This window comes from Capricornis sumatraensis, chromosome 5 (genome assembly GCF_032405125.1).
Source record: "Capricornis sumatraensis isolate serow.1 chromosome 5, serow.2, whole genome shotgun sequence".
In the NCBI taxonomy this organism is placed as follows: Eukaryota; Metazoa; Chordata; class Mammalia; order Artiodactyla; family Bovidae; genus Capricornis; species Capricornis sumatraensis.
In genome coordinates, this window is record NC_091073.1 from 53857736 (window position 1) to 53879204 (window position 21469).

Below are 21469 nucleotides of genomic sequence, written 5' to 3' on the forward strand. Positions count from 1 at the left end.
GTGATTGTTACCGGATTGTGAAATTAAATAAAATACAATGTAAGATCTGAGAAATGACAGCATCCTTCTGTACTTTTAAGTAGACCTGCCCACTTGGCATAAGCAGTGTCCCTAAACGTTGGCTCAAATTTAAACATTCTCTTCAGCAACCGTAGCCCTGTTGTAGGTGACAGCCCTCTGGATTTTAAAAATTTTATTGGAGTCCAGTTGATTTATAATTTGTATCAATTTCTTGTGTACAGCAGCGTGACTCAGTTATACCTATATATATTTTCCCTTATGACTTGTCAGAGGATCATGAGTATGCTTCCCTGTGCTCTACAGTCGGACCTTGTTTATCCATGCTGTATATAACAGTTTGCCTTTGCTAATCTCAAATTCCCATTCCTTTCCTCCCTATGCCCTCTCTGCTGTGGCAGCCATAAGTCTCTTCTTTATCTGAGTCTGTTTCATATATATGCTGATTTGTATCCTATTTTAATTCCACATATAAGTGGTGGTGGTTGTTGAGCTGCTAAGACATGTCTTTTCGCTATACCATACATTGCAGCAGCCCAGGCTCCTCTGTCTTCCAGTCTCTTGGAGTTTGCTCAGATTCATGTCCAGTGGATCTGTGATGCTATCTGACTATCTCATCCTATGTCAATGATAATCATATGGTATAATCATATGGTATTTGTTTCTCTTTCTAACTTACTTCACTTCGTATGATAATCTCTAGATCCATCCGTATTACTGCAAATGGTATTATTTCATTTTAGCCATTTTATTTCTGTGTATGGTGTGAGGCTGTGTTCTAACTTCATTGATTTATATGTGGCTGTCCCAACACCACTTGCTGAAGAGACTGTCTTTCTCATTGTATATCCTTGCCTCCTTTGTCAAAAGTTGGTGGTAGGTGTGTGGGTGTATTTCTGGACTCCATTCTGTTCCATTGATCCATATGTCTTGTACCAATGCCATATCTTTTTGACTGCTATAGTAGTGTCTTTGTAGCATTGTTTGAACTCTGGGAGCGTTGCTCCAGATTTTTTTTTTTTCCCCTCACCCCTCAGGATTGCTTTAGCAATTCTGGGTCTTTAATGGTTCCATACAAATTTTAGGGTTTGTTCTAGTTCTGTGAAAAATGTCATGGGTAACTTGATAGTTCAGTTCAGTAGCTCAGTTGTGTCCAACGCTTTGTGACCCCATGGACTGCAGCACGCCAGGCCTCCCTGTTCATCACCAACTCCCAGATTTTACTCAAACTCATGTCCATTGAGTCGGTGATGCCATCCAGCCATCTCATCCTGTTGTCCCCTTCTCCTCCCGCCTTTGATCTTTCCCAGCATCAGGGTCTTTTCAAAGAAGTCACTTCTTCGCATCAGGTGGCCAAAGTATTGGAGTTTCAGCATCAGTCCTTCCGATGAATATTCAGGACTGATCTCCTTTGCGATGGCCCTTAGGATCCCCTTTAGGATGGTTGGATCTCCTTGCAGTCCAAGGGACTCTCAAGAGTCTTCTCCAACACCACAGTTCAAAAGCATCAATTCTTTGGCTTATATATTCCAACTCTCACATCCATTCATGACTACTGGAAAAACCGTAGCTTTGACTTTGGCAAAGTAATGTCTCTGCTTTTTAATATGCTGTCTAGGTTGGTCATAACTTTTCTTCTCAAGGAGCAAGCATCTTTTAATTTCATGGTTGCAGTCACCATCTGCAGTGATTTGGAGCCCCCCCCTCCCCTGCTAAATAAAGTTTGTCACTGTTACCCCATCTATTTGCCATGTGATGGGACTGGCCAGATGCCATGATCTTAGTCTTCTGCATGTTGAGTTTTAACTAAGTCAGCTTTTTCACTCTTCTCTTTCACTTTCATCAAGAGGCTCTTTAGTTCCTCCTCACTTTCTGCCAATAAGGGTGGTGTCATTTGCATATCTGAGGTTATTGATATTCCTCCTAGCAACCTTGAGTCCAGCTTGTGCTTCGTCCATCCCAGCGTTTCACGTGATGTACTCTGCATCTAAGTTAAATAAGCACAGTGACAATATGCAGCCTTGATGTACTCCTTTCCCAATTTGGAACCAGTCTGTTGTTCCATGTTCAGGACTAACTGTTGCTTCTTGACCTGCATACAGATTTCTCAAGAGGCAGGTCAGGTGGTCTGGGATTCCCATCTCAGAATTTTCCACAGTTTATTGTGATCCACACAGTCAAAGGCATAGTCAGTGAAGCAGAAGTAGATGTTTTTCTGGAACTCTCTTGCTTTTTCTGTGATCCAGTGGATATTGGCAATTTGATTTCTGGTTCCTCTGCCTTTTCTAAATCAGCTTGAACATCTGGAAGTTCACGGTTCACGTATTGCTGAAGCCTGGCGTGGAGAATTTTGAGCATTACTTTACTAGCGTGTGAGATGAGTGTAATTGTGTGGTAGTTTGAGCATTCTTTGGCATTGCCTTTCTTTGGGATTGGAATGAAAACTGACCTTTTCCAATCTTGTGGCCACTGCTGAGTTTTCCAGATTTGCTGGCATATTGGGTGCAGCACTTTCACAGCGTCATCTTTTAAGATCTGAAATAGCTTAGCTGAAATTCCATCACCTTCACTAGCTTTGTTTGTAGTGATGCTTCCTAAGGCCTGCTTGACTTCGCATTCCAGGATGTCAGACTATAGATGAGTGATCACACCATCGTGGTTATATGGGTCATGAAGATTTTTTTTTTAATATAGTTCTTCTGTGTATTGTTGCCACCTTTGCTTAATATCTTCTGCTTCTGTTAGGTCCATACCATTTCTTTCCTTTATTGTGCCCATCTTTGCATGGAATGTTCCCTTGGTGTCTCTAATTTTCTTAAAGAGATCTCTAGTCTCTCCCATTCTGTTGTTTTCCTCTATTTCTTTGCATTGATCACTGAGGAAGGCTTTCTTATCTCTCCTTGCTATTCTTTGGGAATCTTGATAGAGATCACATTAAATCTGTAATTGCTTTGGATAGTATTGCCATTTTAATATTAATTCTCCCAATCCAAGAGTTTGGGATATTTTTCCATTTCCTTGAGACATTAATTTCCTTTATTAATATTTCATAGTTCCCAGCATATAAATCTGTGGTATTAACAGTGATTTCTTTATATTATCTCCTTCCTTCTGTTGACTGTGTTTTGTTTGTTCTTTTTCTAATTCTTCTAGGTTGTGGGTTAAGGTTTTTTGAGATGTTTTTGTTTCTTAAAGAAGGCCTGCATCACTCAGAACTGCTGTCACTGCTTTATTGCATCCCATAGATTTGTATGTGTGTTTTTTTAATTGTCATTTGTCTCAGGGTATTTTTAAATTTCCTTTTGGATTTCCTCTTTGACCTATTGGTTTTTTATTAGGATGTTGTTTAGTCTGCATGCAGTTGTTTTTTTCTGGATGCTTTCTCTGTGCTTGATTTCTAGTTTCAACACATCCCTAAAAGTTGCTGCTTTTTTGTTCTCTTTTCTAGAGTAAGGAATACTTACAATAGATTTGGATCAACTGAGCAGCCACTGAAATGGTGAGGGTAGCTTAGGGTACTTCCTTCCTTTCTAATTTCTATCTGGGAATCCAACTGGGAGGTGATTTTGGGGGTAGATTTGTGGAGGATATCGACCTGAACAGATGAGTGATACTGGCCTATAGACATAACAGAAATTAGCATCTCCATGGAGACAATCAGTGAGCTTATAAATGCATACCACAAAAATAGCCTTCTTTGTTAAAGGAATTCATGAATGCTAAATCAGGAAAAATATACTCAATATATATTTATATAAAAGCTTTGTACTTTATTTAACTCCATACAAAATGTGGCGATTAAAAATATTAAATAGGTTGAGTTTTATTTTGAAGATCATTAAGTCAGTTTTTAAAAGGTAATGATTTTGCTTTGGTCACCTCAGCCATCTTTTACTTACAGCTCCCCCTCCTTTGTTACAAGCAGGTGCTATAAACAGCAACTTTCTGGCTTATATCCTTTAGGAGTGAACGAACTTCTCCTTCCAATCTTACTAATTCTTGAGCTTTATCTTCTAAATATTTTTGATTGTCCTCATATTTTCTTTCTAAATCTGTGGGAGATAAAAATAAAAGGTCTGAGCAGTTATTATAAGGCTCTAAGTGCTTGAAACAGAGTGAATGGTACTTTTATTTTAAATAAACTCTAAGAAAATAACAAGTTAAAAAAATCTACCTTTCAGGAGTTGCAGTTTGCTGTTTGCTTGAGCCAAAAGTGTTTTTGCTTCATTTTGTAGCATTTCTGCTTTCCTTCTGGCATCTGCTGACTCTTCAGTTTTCTTGGCAATTAAGTTTTCTACTTTCTTGTACTTTTCATCAAGTTCATTGTCCAGAGTCTGCAGTTCCACATTTTGGTAGAAAAAGGTAATAATGTTAGTGTCAGTAATACAATTGTGGCAGTATTAGATCACGTAGGTGCTAACTTGCACAGCTAGCATTCTGAATTAAAGGCCATCACCACAGGTACTCAGGTTTCAAGCTACACAAGAGTAAGTAACTGAAGACATTAACTTGAAATGGTATAATTATATACAACACTGACATAATTGTTTACTTTTATTTTCTATATTCTTCAGTTATTACCGGAGTGTAGTTGCTTTACAGTGTTGTGTTAGTTTCTACAACAAAGTGAGTCACCTGTATGTATGTGTGTGTCCCCTGCTTTTTGGATTTCTTTTCCATTTAGGTCATCACAGAGCACTGAGTAGAGAGTTTCCTTTGCTATACAGCAGGTTCTCATTACTTACCTATTTTATAGACAGTATCAATAGTATAGATAAGTCATGTCGATCCCAATCTCCCAATTCATCTCACCCCCCAACTCCCTATTCCCCTTTGGTATCCATAGGTTTGTTCTGTACATCTCTATCTCTCTGCTTTGTAAATAAGATTGTCTATATCAATTTTTTCAGGTTCCATATCTGTGTGTTAATGTACAGCGTTTTTTTCCTCTGTTTCTGACTTACTTCACTCTGTATTAGTCTCTGGGTCTGTCCATGTCTCCACAAATGACTGAGTTTTGTTCCTGACATGATTTTTTTTTAATGGAAAGATGTCAAAGACATGGTGGAGTTGCTGTAGGTCCCTGGGGGACTGGCTTTTTCTTTGCCCGTGTTGTAGGAAAATTCATGGAAGAAGAGTTAGAGAAATAGATTTCCTCAAAGGTAGGTGTGCCAAGATCCAAATATTTAGACATCAGAAAAAAGTGGGAGGACCGTTGACTAATTTAGGATTGACAGTGACTTGAAACCAGTAAACCAGAGGCAAGATTTTAGTCATTCTTTTTAGGAACGCTGTTCAAACAATAGCTATTTATAGAAGAATTTCATTGTCAAGGTTTTACTGTTTATTTGTAATCAAGTTTAATATTTATGCAGATTGTCCTGTAAGATGACTACTTGGTTGATTTATGTTCTTAGACCTGCAGGAAACTAGCCCACAGTGAAAAAGATGGGGCAGTGAACTTGCTGTTCTCTTTCCCAAACTCAAGTTATAGGGAAGTTACCTGTAATAATGCCTAAAAACTACAGTAGCTGCTAGGAAAAGTCTTGATTTCATTCAGTTTATAGCTTCCTACTATTCATTTAAGAGTTTCAACACTCCTCTGAAAAGTTTTAAAAGGTTTCTTTAGTGATAAATATTTACTGACACAAATTTAACAATTAAATGTGTTTGAGTAATTACTTGGCTTCTAGGGAAAATTGGGGCTTGAGACTTTTCTCTGCAAAAAAATATAGCACCTTCCAGTGAGAAGGAAGAGGTGGTTAATTCCAAATGAGCACAGAAGAGGTGAGAGATGCTGTTGTCTGTTAGGGATCCTTTAAGCATTTTCTACCCTGCTTTTAAAGATTTCTCAAATGGCCAGGTAATTTACTGTTTGCCATAAAGCTCTTCCTAATTGAAATACAAGTTCAATATGCTTGTTAAATTAATTTCATTTTTCTAAACCCTTAACCAAGTTTGGATTTGAGGGCCTACATCTCATGTACGGGTATTTTCATATCCACTCCCACTCTTTTCCATCTTTGTCTGTAAAGACTGCTGTTTCAAAACAGGTCACCCAAGATGTTTCCGATGAATAACCATGTTAAGTCCATCCCAAGGAAGGCCTAGAGAAGAGCAGTTGCTCCCTTGCCCACACAGCTGTGCAATAACAAAGCTATACTTACCTTCTTAACATCTTCAGCACTTTGTTTCACAGTGTATACTACTTTTTCAATATATTCTGCCTCCCCAGAATTCTGGGCAGCTTTCCGCTTAAGTTCTTCCACATTCCTCTCTAGCTCGCTGATGCGCTGGGAAGCATTGAACAAAGTTTCCTCAGAAGCTGCTGTTTCAGACTCTATCTGAAAGTATATAATGGATTATATTCAGCAAGCCATTAATTCAAGAAGTGGTAGCAAGTGCTATGAATTCAAGTGTAGAGGAAGATTTAAGATTTAAAAGGCGCTGTGCCATTGCTCTAGAACAACAGAAGTAATTACTAAAAATTTCAAGAAAGCTGATTAAAGTGCCCAACTTCAAAATAGTCTCTGCTACATCCATATATTTTATCCTTTCAGTACTTCTGACAGTCTAGGCTGAAATGTACGTGAATTTTTTCTTACTGAACCACCCCCAGGCAGTTTGATATGCCAAGAAAGCATTTCAAGGACACCTGCACACTCTGGCTAAACAGTGTTCACAAGAAAGCTGATGAGAGCAAAGGGATAGCCACATAACTTTCTAAATTAATGTGGGTGAGAAAACTGTAACTTCCAGTCAATTTTAGTTTTTTTTCTGTCAGCTGTAAATGTTAAGCTCTAGTAGTGGAGATTAAAGCACTTTAGGAGCTACCTGCAAAGTTAACTTGAGTGTTTTGAGCTAATTAATGAAAAACTGGAAACCAGGAATGTTAAAACTATGAAAATACTATAGGATTGTCATGTGGCATAGATCTGGGAAAGTTACAACTGGAAGCTGTAAGTACTGAAGAATTATTTAGGGAAAAAGTATCTGGGCAACTGGGGAGGGTCCATGTTTGATCTCTTTTCAAAGTATAATCAATAAATACTGATTTTTTTTTTTAAAGCTAGCCAAAGTAAGCCTGACCCATGACAGAAGAACCAATTTCACTGAGCACCTAATTTTTTAAAAAAAATTATCTTCAAGGATGGTTCTGTTCTGTAGAATAGCAGAATAATGTCATAACTAATGGATCAGTATACATGTATGCTCAAAGTTGTAAGTATTTCAAACCAAACGATTCTTGATCTGAGAGTTCACCCATTAGTTAGAAAACAATTCTTAGGGAGTAGTTATTCTTAGAAAACAACACTTAGAGTAAGTAAGTGAATAGTTTTGTGTCAAGCTTTCATTAGTATGGTTTAGAGCTTCTCTTTCTCAACTGTTTACCTGAAACATTTCCTACCCTCCAAGGTTTCATCTTTAAATAAATTGCATCATCAAGCCAAATATCTCATCTACAATTTGATTAATAGTTTCCATTTTGCTTTCCAAAATAGTCATTTTTTTAAAAGTCACTTAAAGTTCATTTACATGTTAACAGCACACTGACAAGATTGAAAAACCTAGAGATAAAGCAAAGGGTTAGAACATAGACTGGTGGGAAAATAAAATTTTTCTAAACTTGATTAAGTAGCCCAAACAAAGGGCCATATATATATATACTCAAAACTTAAAGTGACTGAAGAACTGTCTGGCTTCATTTTACTGAGAGTAATGGAATAGAGGAAGATGGGCTTATATTAACTAATAGTAGGGAAAGCAGACTGAAAAACCATCTCCCAGGTTTTTAAATATGATGGGTTGTTGTCTTGAGAAGGGGGATTGGCAGCAAGTAAGAGAAGCATCCTATTTCAGAGTTTTAAGTTTTTAGAATAGAGCACTAAATACCATCTGAGTAATTATTTTTTTAATGAATGTCTTTAATATTTGGTAGGCTCTAAGGGTGTTCTGTGTGTAGGTTTCCCATGCATTCTGCATAAAGCAGATTGTCTAGCTGTAAGAGCTCTATTGTTGCTGTTTAGTTGCTAAATCATGTCTGACTCATTTGCAACCCCATAGACTGTAGCCCGCCAGGCTCTTCTGTCCATGGGATTTTCTAGGTAAGAATACTGGAGGGAGTTGCCATTTCATTCTCCAGAGGATATTCCTGACCTAGGAATTGAACCCGTTTCCTGCATTGGTAGGTGGATTCTTTACCACTGAGCCATCTGGGAAGTAAGAGCTCTATCAGGTTCATCTAAAATTAGGTGTTAGAAGCAGACAATTTAATTCATTGCTTTCCAGTGGTTTTTAAAACTAGTAAAGTTTTTGTGAATGATCACCTCATAAATCTAGTCTTAAGTATGTAGTTGCTTTGGGGCTGTAAAAGCTTGCTCTGCCCATCCTGTCTCTCCATCTGGAGATGCTCTAAAACTGAATATTAATTAATAGTATGTTTCATACCAAATAGAATCTTATTCCTTGAAGGAAATGGAAACTCTTACTATCTTTCATAAGGCTTTTTGTGGGGATGCAAATGAAAGGGGGGTTTAATGTTTGTTTTCAGGCTCCTTTTTTTCCCTAGAAAAGAAGACTTTTAGCATCTGTGCTAAGGGAGTAGTTCAGATTTATTAAAGGACTCCTTTGATGTTCAGCTGTAAGAATTTTTATAGGTAACTGTCAGATGCGCTTCTTTTCTGACAAATGTGTGTGTGAGTGTTCTCTCCTATACAGTCTCTTACCGAAGTGAGCAGGTTCTGGGTTCCCTGGATGTCTTCGTCTGCTTGTTTAATTGCCTTCTCTGCTGCAATCTGGGCCTTTTCTGCTTCTTCCAGAGCTTCCCTTACCATGTCTGCAGTAACTTTAACATCTGTTGCACTTTTGCTGAGTAAAAAGAACAGGGTGATAACATGTGAACAAGAAAAAAGTACTTGGTCTTCTTTTAAAGACCAGCTTTCCTGAAGTGATGCAGAGAGACTCCCACCGGTCACTCATTGAGAAATTTCACTGATGAAAGAAAAGATGCTAGATACACAAAATGAGCTCCACTAAATGGCATATAATATTGTGTTCAGATACCTGGCTTTTTGAGCTTCTTCTAACAACATCTCAGCTCTGGCAACGTCAGCCGCACTTTGCTGTAGAATAACCTCTACTTGAGAAAGGCTTTCAACTCGTTCACGAATATCTTCTGTCAAGTTCTGTAACTGCTGTGGAGTGCTAGGCATTTCCATTTTCAAGACTTCGTTAGCAACTGCTTCAATGCTGTCTAGATCAGCACTATCTTCTGTTAAAAGTAAAAAGCAAAGATGGTTCACTCTTTCAACCATATCGGTCATCTACTACTGTGTGTTCAGCCTGGTGGGGTTATACCAAGCAACGGTACTTCCTATTTAAGGGTTTTGAATTTGAGTTGGGGAGATGAGACCTACACACAGAAAAAGTAATGTAGACAACGCGTACTACTGGAGTTGGTGACAAGCTGGGGTTGTCAGGAAAGACTCTGGAGGGTGTTGAAGGATGAGAGGGTTTGAGAGAAGAAAGAACATCTCTGGATGGAGAGACAGGATGGGCAGAGCATGTTATGTGGAAGTTGAGTGAAAACTCTACAGGCAAAGGTAAAAAGCTGGAACTTGATCCTAAAAGGCAATGAAAACTTTTTCAGTTGAAAGACTACTACTGCTGTAAACGCAGACATAAGTGTTGAAATCCCTAATAAATTACCTGGATTCAGGAAATTAGAGAATCCAGTCAGAGAAGCAAGAGAGTCAATATAGTTGTCTTCAAGGAGTTTCAAATGTCAAGTGTGAAAAGACATGAAAAAATACCAGAGTTTAAATTCTAAGTATGTCATTGATTTTTAAGCTTTTTTTTTTTTAAACTGAATATTAAAATTATAAAGCCCAGGGAAATACACAATTGAATGATGACCATCACAGAATATTCTGTAAGATATTCTTAGCAAATACTGTTGGCTCTTTAACTTACTAAGTTATTCTCCCTTTTTCCTTACTAACAGAATACTGATTTTGTTCAGGTACCAACCTGTAAGTTAATGTAAGGTTATCGGCTCAGAGTTAAATACTGATTAGCCTACCAATTACAGTAGTCCCATTACTGTATGGAATTACTTTATCAGTGACATCTATACATGTGATACTCATTTCTGGCCAATAAGATTTATGGAAATGACTTTTCGAAGACTTCTGGGAAAGATTTCCTCTATTTAAAAATGATACAATGAAGTGGAGCTTTGGCAGCCACCTTGTAATGAGGAGGAGCAAGCCTGAGAAGAGTTGATATTCTTAATTAAAATGAAAGAGCAGAAAGATGAGAAATGCATGGATTGCAGAATCATGGAACTACTACTGAACTTTATGTATTAGACATCTCTGTTTTGATTATGTCCATTTCAGTTGAGAGTTTTAACTTGTGACCACAACCATCCTCACTCATGGGACTCAAACTGTGACCAGCAACATTTATGAGCTGGACCACAAATCCTGGAGATTTTCTATTTCTGTACAGAATGCTTAAGGTATAGAGCTATCCAACCATAAATAAAATATCCTGAAAACAATAGGATTACAAAGCTTTGGGGACAATGCCAAAAAAAATCCTTATAATTAAGGTTCTAATGATATTACATGTATTCTCTAACACAAGTTCCAAATTCAGTTCTCATAGTACATATTCGACTTCTTGACTTACTACTTGGGTATCACATCAAGTATGTCTTATATCTACATAATTAGAGATTATTTATATGCAGCTGAGAAATCTGTATGCAGGTCAGGAAGCAACAGTTAGAACTGGACATGGAACAACAGACTGCTTCCAAGTAGGAAAAGGAGTCCGTCAAGGCTGTATATTGTCACCCTGCTTATTTAACTTATATGCAGAGTACATCATGAGAAACGCTGGGCTGGAAGAAGCACAAGCTGGAATCAAGATTGCTGGGAGAAATATCAATAACCTCAAATATGCCGGTGACACCACCCTTATGGCAGAAAGTGAAGAGGAACTAAAAAGCCTCTTGATGAAAGTGAAAGAGGAGAGTGAAACAGTTGGCTTAAAGCTCAACATTCAGAAAACGAAGATCATGGCATCCTGTCCCATCACTTCATGGAAAATAGATGGGGAAACAGTGTCAGACTTTATTTTTTGGGGGCTCCAAAATCACTGCAGATGATGATTACAGCCATGAAATTAAAAGACGCTTACTCCTTAGAAGGAAAGTTATGACCAACCTAGATGGCATATTAAAAAGCAGAGACATTACTTTGCCAACAAAGGTGCATCTAGTTAAGGCTATGATTTTTCCATTGGTCATGTATGGATGTGAGAGTTGGACTGTGAAGACAGCTGAGCGCCGAAGAATTGATGCTTTTGGACTGTGGTGTTGGAGAAGACTCTTGAGAGTCCCTTGGACTGCAAGGAGGTCCAACCAGTCCATCCTAAAGATCAGTCCTGGGTGTTCATTGAAAGGACTGATGCTAAAGCTGAAACTCCAATACCTTGGCCACCTCATGTGAAGAATTGACTCATTGGAAAAGACTCTGATGCTGGGAGGGATTGGGGGCAGGGGGAGAAGGGGACGACAGAGGATGAGATGGCTGGATGGCATCACCGACTCGATGAACATGAGTTTGAGTAAACTCTGGGAATTGGTGATGGACAGGGATGCCTGGCATGCTACAATTCATGGGGTCACAAAGAGACGGACACGACTGAGCGACTGAACTGAACTAAACATAAAGTATTTCTTAATATGGAAATACTTTAAAATTTACAAGTATTTTATCCCCTGCAAGAAGTTGATTTTATCAAAACTGCAGATTTGAATTATGGCCTCTCCAACACATAACAATTTGTTTTATATTCCAAGATAGGAAGAAATGTCTAAAAGTAAAATGAAAAAATTCCTTACGGGTCAAAAAGTTCCTGATTTGCTTGATCAGATTTCTCAGATCCTCATTGCTCCTGTCCACTTTTTCTTTGGTAGCATTGGTTTTCAGCAGAACATCTTGAGCATTCTGTTTTGCCTCATCAGCCCTCAGTTTTGCTTCAGAGACCTATATATGGGGAATAAAATACCCATGGAACAATGTCACTCAAAGTGACGAGAATACTATAGATGGTCCAGAAAATGATGAAAAACTTAAGTATTTGGAATCATGGCTTTTAGAAATGTCTCGCATTCAACCATACTACTGTGTAGACAGAGTAATCAGTATATCAATTCCTATACAGTGGTCTTAACATAGCTAGGGCTAGCATATACAATTTTTCCCCCCGTTTTTTGACCTGTAAGATAGTCTTTTTCTCAGGTTCCAACATACATACTTCAGTTAACATGGTGTTAATAATGTCACTTCAGAAGAATAAAAGCTTAATTGAAATAAAAGCTGGATGTATGCATAACCCTGGACCCATGGTTATTAACATGGATATTTCAAATTATCATAATGAGAAATAAGCAAATTCTTAGCCCACCTATGAATAAAACCTCATCTCCCTGATCTCACAAAAACTTTTGCCTTTTCTTAGTCAGCATTGGAGATTGATTTCTCCCTTTTAGGTCCTCCATGACTGAAAGCCAACAAAAATAGGCCATCCTCTGAATTACCATCTTGGAGAGCTGTTCCACCTCAGCCAGGGCACTCAGGACATCTCGGTCAAAGTCCATTGCTTTCTGCCAGGCGCTGTGTGCAACAGTGACCAGCCCACCACAGCCAGGCCCGCCACACTTCTTTTCCCCTTCGTCAGTTCTGCAGTTTGGGCCGCCACATTCAGTCTCGGAACAGGAGGCCCCTGGAGGCGTTCCACACGTCTGCAACAAAGCCAACCAACAAGCACGGGGTGCAGAGTGAGTCCAAGGTAGCCAACAGCTGTGCAGGGCCTGGGTGGCCCAAGAGAGTATGTAGGTGGTCCTCAGCAAGGGTGTTTGGAAAAGTGTTTAGGATAGAGAGGAGCAAAGAGCTTAGGGATAAGCCAGCTTGCTTCCTTCCAAGGCAAGAGTGATTTAACCCTGCATCAGTGCTTTCAGTACCTTCTGCCCTAATACCATACATAGGGGCTCTGCTCCATCCAGTTGAAGTCTGCTGATAAAGCCAAAGAATGCATCTCCTTTCTCCTAACTGGTTGAATTTACTGAAAGAAAAAATGGTATTGAGAACCTTCTTTAGACCTAGTAGCCTGTTAACTGTTCTGGTAAAAAGAGTGATATAAAAGACCCATAATCAGGCCTTTTAGTAACTTTATGTCTAGTTAGGAAGACAAGATAACTCTAGGGAAAACAGCCAAAAATAGGTCAGATCAAGTAAGAAGGAAAGCAGATGGAGATTACTGAGGATTGTAGCTGGGGAAGGAGAGTAGGTTGGTTGGACTTTTAGCAGAAGTGGGGAACATTCCACATTAGAGAGGAAGAGAGAAAATAAAGGTGGGTATAACTTTTCCAAATAACCCCTGCCAGACTCCTGCTTTCTCACCTGCCAGAAACTTCCAAAGGCTTGGTTGTAGAATATGTATGGCAAATTGATAAATTACAGGTTTGCTAAATGACAGAAAAGGCTGAGCAGGAAGACAAACTGTGTTTAGAGCTATTTTGTGGAAAATGCTCATCTTGAAAAGAGCGAAAAACTATACAATAGTGAAAAAATAGAACACTCCCAAACAAAGCATGCTAGTACTTCTTTTAAGAAGAGTAGTTTTTTCAAAATACAGTCTACTCTATAACTTAATAGTTCTGTGATAATTACCCTATTATCTCTTAAAATAATACTCTTTCATGTATCTGGTTTATAGCACATAAAAATCTTCAGAAAATAAAGTGTATTCTGCATGCTATACAAGAACACAAGCCTTAATCAAGAAGGCTTAAGACCTCAGGGATACTTTCTAAAAACATTCTAACACCCTAGAAGATCTGTTTTATTTCATCAGCCTGGCAGGCCTGGAAGAAAACATGATCAGTCTAACTAAATACACACAAAGACAGAACTGAAGGTCCTGGAAAAACAAAGGAGCAAAAATCTTTCTACACAAAAAGTGGTAGTGTGCAACCTAAAAAGGGAGTTCTCACAAGATTATTAACAGGCACATACAATGAGAGATGGGAAGAAGGTGGCAAGTTTCTGGGCCACTCACCTGATGGAAAGCAGGCACAAGCAGGGCTCCCGTTCTTAACAGCCGGAGGAACCTGCCCGCAGGCCACCTATTCCCAAGGTGCCCCTGCTGCAAAGCAGACATACTCTAGCATACTTAGCCGCTTTTCATTTTAGTTTGGAGAAACTTGTGATGACTAGCTTTAATTAGAATTTATAAGGAAGGAGTCAGTATTGAAGAAAGACTGAGAGAACTGGTGTTTCACGCCTGTGTATGGCAGCTTTGTCTCATGTTAGGTGCAAGTACATATTGCTCTAGGCCTCTGTTTCTATATTAAACAAATGGTAAGAGGTCTCCTAACTTTCCATTAGATGCTATCAAGTTTCCTAAGGTAACGAAAACAGTCTTGTAGGCATCAATTAACTTTGTCATAATACAGCACAGTGTTGTCTGTTTCAGGAAGGGAGGACTGTCACCAAGACAAAATTGTAATGAAGTCTGAACTCCCAGCCTCCCATGAATTCACTTTACCCCTTCTTGTACTGATCCTCTATTTCTAAAGCCAAGAGAGCAGAAGCCTCATAAAGGTACATAAACAACACCCTGCAGCTTCTCTCAGATAAAGTATTCTGTGAAAAATAGTAAGGGAGCAAGAGGAAGGAAAACTTAGTTTGGATTTTTTTTTTTTTTTTGCTTTCTGCCTGATTTCCATTAAACTCACCACTCAATTTCATTTCACTCCAGAGTTATTTTTTAAAAGCTTCTGGGAAATAAATTTACTTTCTAGGCTGGTCTCAGGTTACTCTTAACAAGGTAAAGTTACTAGGACAAAGGAACATTTTAACTAATAACCTATCCATCAAAAAAAATTCTTTAGCTTCCTTTATTTTTTTTTAGGAAGTCTCTCTCAGAATGATTCTGAATTGCTTCACTGGGATGCAATTTGCACTTCAAGTCAGAACAAAGTTTAAAAAAAAATGTCCACAGTATAAAAAGAATCCCATTTAGATAAGAAGTGAGTCAATTCAGCAGCATGGGAGAGTAGTCCTGATTCTTTGGTTGTACCACAGAGAAATTGCTGTGAGAGAGGAAGGCGGAAACTCACATGCTGCTGTTTTTAATCTGGCTTGGTCACAGATACCCCAGACTGGGCCAGAGACCGGTTTCCCTCCTGCTGACTCATCTGTAAAGTGGACAGTGTTAAAGACAAAGCAGGGTATTTTTTTCTCTTGTAACATGGCAGCCTGGGGGCCAAACTCTCAAACCTTACCATTTCAGCAGCAGCTGAAAGGTCAAGACTTTGTAGTTTGCCTGCCAGTTCATCCAGAAGGCGGGCCTGCTCCTCTTGTTTCTCTCTGAACTGTGACTCTTGCTCCAACATCAAATCTTCCACCCTGTCTCTATTGAGGGCAGACTGCTCCACCGTGCTGTTGGAATTTGTGGTGGAGGCATTCACACGCTCCTCGGCCTCTAGAGACATCTGGAAATACTTGGTAATGCTGTCCAAGGCTCCTAGAGCATGAGATGAAATTGCCCACAGTTAATCCCCTTGTACCCAATCTCCCTAAACTGACCATATGGTTTTATTTTAAAATTCAAAGAATAAAAAGCTTAAAGAAATACAACTTTCTTCTCATGAACAATGAATATGCTTTGTTCCACTGGCACCTAACTGTGGCTCTGGAGGATGCCAAACATCTGGATTAAAAAATTAAGTCAGTCATGAAGATTTTGTTCCTACACAGGCAAGCCTCCAGTTCTTTCTAAATAGCTGGTGTGAGACAACTTGTAGATTACATGCCCAGATGAGTTTTCCCTTTTCTCATTTAACTGTTTATATCCACTCAAATGGCTAATGTTATATACATAAAACAGCCTGACATGTTTTGGCTTTAAAGGAACTAGCTAAAAAAAACAAGCAATCAGGATGATCTGACATGTTTTAATTTCTTTTGCTTTGGGGGGAGAGGGTCCTATATAATATGGCCTACAATATCAATAAATGATTTGCAAATGTGATTTCCTGGTCAAGTAACATTCTTGAATATAAAACGATTTGCAGAAGTATCAACTTGATTTCTTAACTTTTTATAAGAGCCCCTTTTCAAGTCATATGAAGGAGGTAAACCACTAAATGGGATGCCATTCTAACACAAAGACCACTGCCCACTCCATGCGATCCCTTCTGTGCCCCACATCCCGCATTGATAAAATGAAGACTTTAATCCTCCTTTGTGCCAGAGACTCAATGAGGAAAAGCTTTAAAATTTATTACAAAGCACTTACTTTTCTTCTGAAAGTGCTCCATTAAAAGGTTAGACAGAGTAAAATCCATTGTCCAGGAGTAAGTGTTTGCATTAAAAAAAATGCTCACCCCGAATATCTGAATTTTTGATAAATTCCAACTGTTCAGCAAGCTCTTTCACTGTGTTATCTAGACTTTCTGCTTCTGCCTGTAGAGTGTCTAGTTGTCTGGCTGTGCTGTTATTTTGCATAGCTGTGTCAGACAAATCCACTTCTACTTGTGCCATCTTTTCTGTGACATCTTTAGTTAGTTTCCTGTAAAGAGAAGGGTAAATGAACTTAAGGGCAAGAAACTCAAGGGAAAATGTGAAGTCTCATTTCTGCATTTTCCACTAATACTGTATCCATTACTCTGTAATTTCAAACCAATTCAGCAGTTTGTAACAGTTCATCTTCAAGTACTGGTTTTAATCTTATCATTAAGAGATTACGTTAAATCGAATGATTTTTCTTTCGTCAACGCTTTGAAGGAAAACACAGCAGTTCCACTCAGCTGTGTTGTGACAGATGGGCTATTTGAGGGATTCTGAATATCTGATGTAACATGAGCACAGATCCAGAGCGTGCGTCCTACTCTGTAACATAAGCAGCTGCAAGCCCATACAATTCCACAAACTCAAAAGACATAAGTGACTCCCGTGTAGAATTATGGCTCCCAGCCACCTGCCAAAAACACTCCTATCTGAACCTCGGGGATCTCCTTCAAGGTGAGACATGCAGAAAGAAAGTCCCATGGCCATCAGGAAGACAGTGGAAACAAGGCAAAGAAGCTTTTCATGCACACCCCCCTTCAGACAAAGTCCCATCAAAGGAGCCACCTTCCACCAACAAAGCAACCCTTTCATTCTTCCTGAGAAAGCAAGCAGCATCACTGAGGATGGAATATGATAACCATTTGGTTTGCACAATATTTCATTTGGAATGCAAACCCAACTGCCTTTGTTCTGTATCTTCCTGTCTCCAAAGCTGTACTTTAGGCATCTATTTGTAAATTACTCACATATACAGTGTGCATATGTGTACTATCACAAAGAAAGTACAAATCACGAAGACCTCAGCTCTGGGTATCACCTAATGGAGTGTAATTGTCTTCTCAGGGATATAATCCTATAAAAAAACTGGGAAAATGTAGAGATGCTGAAAGGTTGGGGGCCATTCGAAAAATGATATTTAAGGCTGAGATAATACCATGACCCAACTCAAAGGAAAAGTGCTTAAAAGGATTTGTGGGTTAAATTACATTTTGTGAACCTGATGGCTTTTTTTCCTGACCTGAGGCTAGTTTCTTTTTTTCCAGTGCTTTGCTTTTATTAATCTGTTGATTCCCAGAAGGCTTTCATTTCTCCTCAGGTCTCATACAATGTTGTAATTAATTAAAAAAAAAAAATCAAACCTTACATTGTAGATTTTTAAATAATGCCACTCGGGATCCTAAAACATGCATCCTTGGATACTGTGTTGAAAATAGATAAATGAAATTAGTTTTCCTGAGATGATTACAATCTGTGTGATTTGATGCAGAGTGAAGGTAGAATCAGAGTTATTGGTGGAATGTAACTGCTCTTCTGGCAGGCTCCCGAAGGATACCAGAGTTTTTTGTTCTCCCTTAAGGTGCATGACACCAAGTCCAAGAAATCATTTCTTAAGTGGCGTTGCATTCAGACCAGGGCCTTTTAAGGCTTGTTATCGCTACATGTAAGAAGGCTGAGCTGTACTGTGGTCTTTTTTTAATGAGGTAAAATTCCTCATTAAATGCATTATCGCCTCACATCAGACATCTCCTAACACCCTGATCAACCACATGATCTTAGGCACAAGATCTGAGGCTTGAAGTCAAGGGACCAGTTACTTTAAATGTAGAAGTTGTAGGAAGGACCTCCTACAAGGTACTTGAGCTAATGTCAGCTGTTAGCTTCCTGCTTCTCATACACAGTATGGAGATGAATGAAAAGTCCATCTGACTTCTTAGAGATGCTGATTAAAGTCTCACCACACAAAATTGCTCCTGTAGTTCTGGCATGGTGTACTACTGCCTGAATGTATAGGATTTAGCCATGAAACCACCCCCCTGCTCCTGGCAAATGGGGAGTCTATAATAAAAACTCAGTAGCGTTTGGAGAAGCACAATGCTCCATATCCTTTCCTGTTTTGTCGTTTAGCCTAGATCTTATTTTGCTGTTTTGGGGGTCCTTTCTGGCAAAGGGAGTTGGAATGTTTGAGAACAGGAAAGATAACTGGGAGAAATGGGAGAAAAATAATCTCATAAAAGTTCAGCATCACTCAGCTCAATTCTCTCTGCTTTCACTGGCAAAATACACACTCTCCAATCAGAGATATGATTACCCAGAGAAAGACTAAGAAGAGGAATTTTCATCATAGGGAATCTGTTAAAATTGGACAAATGAAGGGTGGCTCTAGTGGACCAATAGCTGAGCAGTAGAAATAACCTAGAAATAGGAGTCTTACTTGTGGTAATGGAATTTCCCTGGAAGTAGCAAAACATATGACAACAACTTATAATGTTTTCTGCAATTACATTACCATTTCATAGATCAATCCTTTTGTTTACTCTGTAAGGGAAAAGTAAGAGTATCCTCCCCACCACGGCAGGCGAGAAGGGAAGCCTGGAAGCGTGAGTCATTTTAGTTCACAAGCCTAGCCAAGTAACCCAGTTGTGACTGTTATAGACCGTTTGTCTCTGGATCCAGACCTTCTGGTGCCCAAGAATTATTGTTTGCAGAGAAAAGTGCTGAATATAACGTGGACACATTCTGCAGGGCAGTCCCCGCAACTCTGGGTCCACTCGTCCCCAAGCCCAGAGCAGTGACTGCCAGAAAATGAATGCCCAGCATCTATTTTCCCTCACAGCACTGACCACCCCTCCTGATGGAAGCACCACGCTGTTGATTCACCAAGTTGAAACAACACTGTGAGCTGTTACTCTGGCTTATCAACTACTTACTCTGCTTCCTCAAAGAGATTCCCGATGTTCTTCAGTGGCTCGGCAGCTGGGCTCTGGGCCAGGATGTCTCTGATCTCGTTGACTTTCTTCTCCACCGAGTCCACAGTCTCCCGGTAAGGCCCAATCACACCACTGATCTTCAAGGCCTTGGCTTTCTCCAGGAACTTCTGGGTCCTGTTGGTCAACTCAGCGATGATCACGTCCCAAAGAGCAAAGCACTGGTGGCAGGGTGTGCAGTCGGGGAAGACGCCCGAGTAGCCCCGGGTGCACTTGTCACAGCGTGGACCCTCCACACCCTCCACACACACACACTGGCCAGTGGACTGGTCACACTGCGGTGTCTCGATGCCCCTGGGGTCGCAGTCACAGGCTAGAAGGGAGACAGCAATGCTGGCTGAGCCACTAGGCAGTTAGAACCCTCAGCCACTGTTACAACAGGAAGGTCTGTAAATGGCCTACGACAGTTTACCAATGACCCTCACAGAGACTACAGCCGCTCCCCCCACAACCTGCGGTACCTCAACCCTGGCTAACAGCTGCTTAACAATTATAGTGATAAGAAATGTTTCTTTAAGTGAACACCATTGTGCGTCATTGTACCTGCCTCTGTACAAACTGGTTTATAGGCACTGTCTCACTTAATCCTCACAATAACCCTATGGGATCCAAGTATTACAATCATCAGTTTTACAGATGTGAAAACTGAGGTCTAGAGAGATTACGTGACTGCCAAGTCTTGCAGCAAGGAAGCAGCCAAGCCAGGAGTCTAACTCAGCACTTTGCAGCTCCAGGTCTGTGCCTTTAAGCTCTGTCTTGCCTCTGCTCCCCTTTCTTTGACCTGTCTGTAGATCCTGTCAGGACAGGACAGGGTCTGTCAGGTGACACCCTGAAGACATGAGGCCTCCGGCCTGAGATAGAGCACCGAGGAGCAAGCAACCATCCCTCTGCCTGGTCACAGAACAGTGAATGGTTGATGAAATGCAATAAGGTTGATAAAGAGAAAACTAAACGAGAAAGAAGTCTCAGGAATTCTGTCTGGTGAAAGGCTTTCAGTTAAGAATCATCCAGCTTGTGGGTGCCTGCCATTGTGATAATCACCTCCAGCACTGAGAGCACAGGCTGATAAAACATCTGAAGTGCAAAGGCCTCGGGAGCCATTCAGTCCCAGCCTCTTACTGGCCCAGCAGGGTTGGCATCTGAGGCAGAACCAAATGGTGCAAGGGGGAAATCTGTGTTCTTGGTCAGTGGACTGTGGCTGAGATTACTTACCACGATGCCTGTGTCACTGAACCCCGGCTCAGAGTCCCAAAGCTTGGTTGACTAACTTGGTTTTCTATCAACACTTGACATTTTTATTTGTTCAGTGCTTGAATAACAAAAAGCCTGTAGGTGGCACTAGGGGTAAAGAAACTGTCTGCTAATGCAGGAAACGTAAGAGTCTTGGGTTTGATCCATGGGTTGTGAAGATCCCCTGGAGAAGGAAATGGCAACCTGCTCCAGTATTCTTGCCTGGAAAATACCATGGACAGAGGAGCCTGGCGGACCTCAGTCTATGGATCGCAAAGAGTTGGACACAACTGAGCATGCACACACACACACACCCCTTATCCCTGGCCTTAAATCCCTTCTGGGAAAGGTGGGGATAAAAAGAAAAACAAAGATCCTATTTCCCTAAGTAGACTGTGGACTCCAAGGGCAGAGGTACGCCTTTAACGATCTTCCCATTCTCAGCTCTGTGCACAGGGTTAACTCTCAAACTGGAGTTCAACTGTCTTTGCCAAATGAGACGCTACCCTCACTTTTGATATAGGCACACAAGAGACATCAACACACCCCCTATAAAACAAAATAATCTTCCTAGGACTCAATGTTAACTGTGGCAAAGCACAACGGTCTTCACTGCAGCACTACTATATATAAAATGGATAACCAACAAGGACCTACTATATAGCACGGGGACCTACTATATATACAATATTTTGTAATAATGCATTACTATGCCTGGAAAATCCCATGGACAGAGAAGCCTGGTAGGCTGCAGTCCATGGGGTCGCTTAGAAGTCAGATACGACTGAGCGACTTCGTTTTCACTTT

The 21469-nt window shown here is 40.0% G+C and overlaps 1 protein-coding gene across 2 annotated transcripts in view; it reads right to left on the reverse strand.

Moving 5' to 3' along the window:
- Nucleotides 1–3801: 3801 nt before the first annotated feature.
- Nucleotides 3802–21469, reverse strand: part of LAMB1 (laminin subunit beta 1) — a 76185-nt gene continuing 58517 nt past the window's right edge. For both annotated transcript variants that reach the window (XM_068973103.1, XM_068973101.1), the window contains exons 25-34: nt 19376–19745; nt 16484–16668; nt 15380–15621; nt 12632–12835; nt 11933–12077; nt 9082–9289; nt 8745–8886; nt 6186–6362; nt 4193–4352; nt 3802–4070 (exon numbers count right to left, since the gene is read on the reverse strand). In XM_068973103.1, coding sequence (XP_068829204.1) covers nt 3934–4070; nt 4193–4352; nt 6186–6362; nt 8745–8886; nt 9082–9289; nt 11933–12077; nt 12632–12835; nt 15380–15621; nt 16484–16668; nt 19376–19745 — 1970 coding nt within the window. In that variant the 3' untranslated portion in view covers nt 3802–3933. The remainder of the gene's footprint in view (nt 4071–4192; nt 4353–6185; nt 6363–8744; nt 8887–9081; nt 9290–11932; nt 12078–12631; nt 12836–15379; nt 15622–16483; nt 16669–19375; nt 19746–21469) is intronic.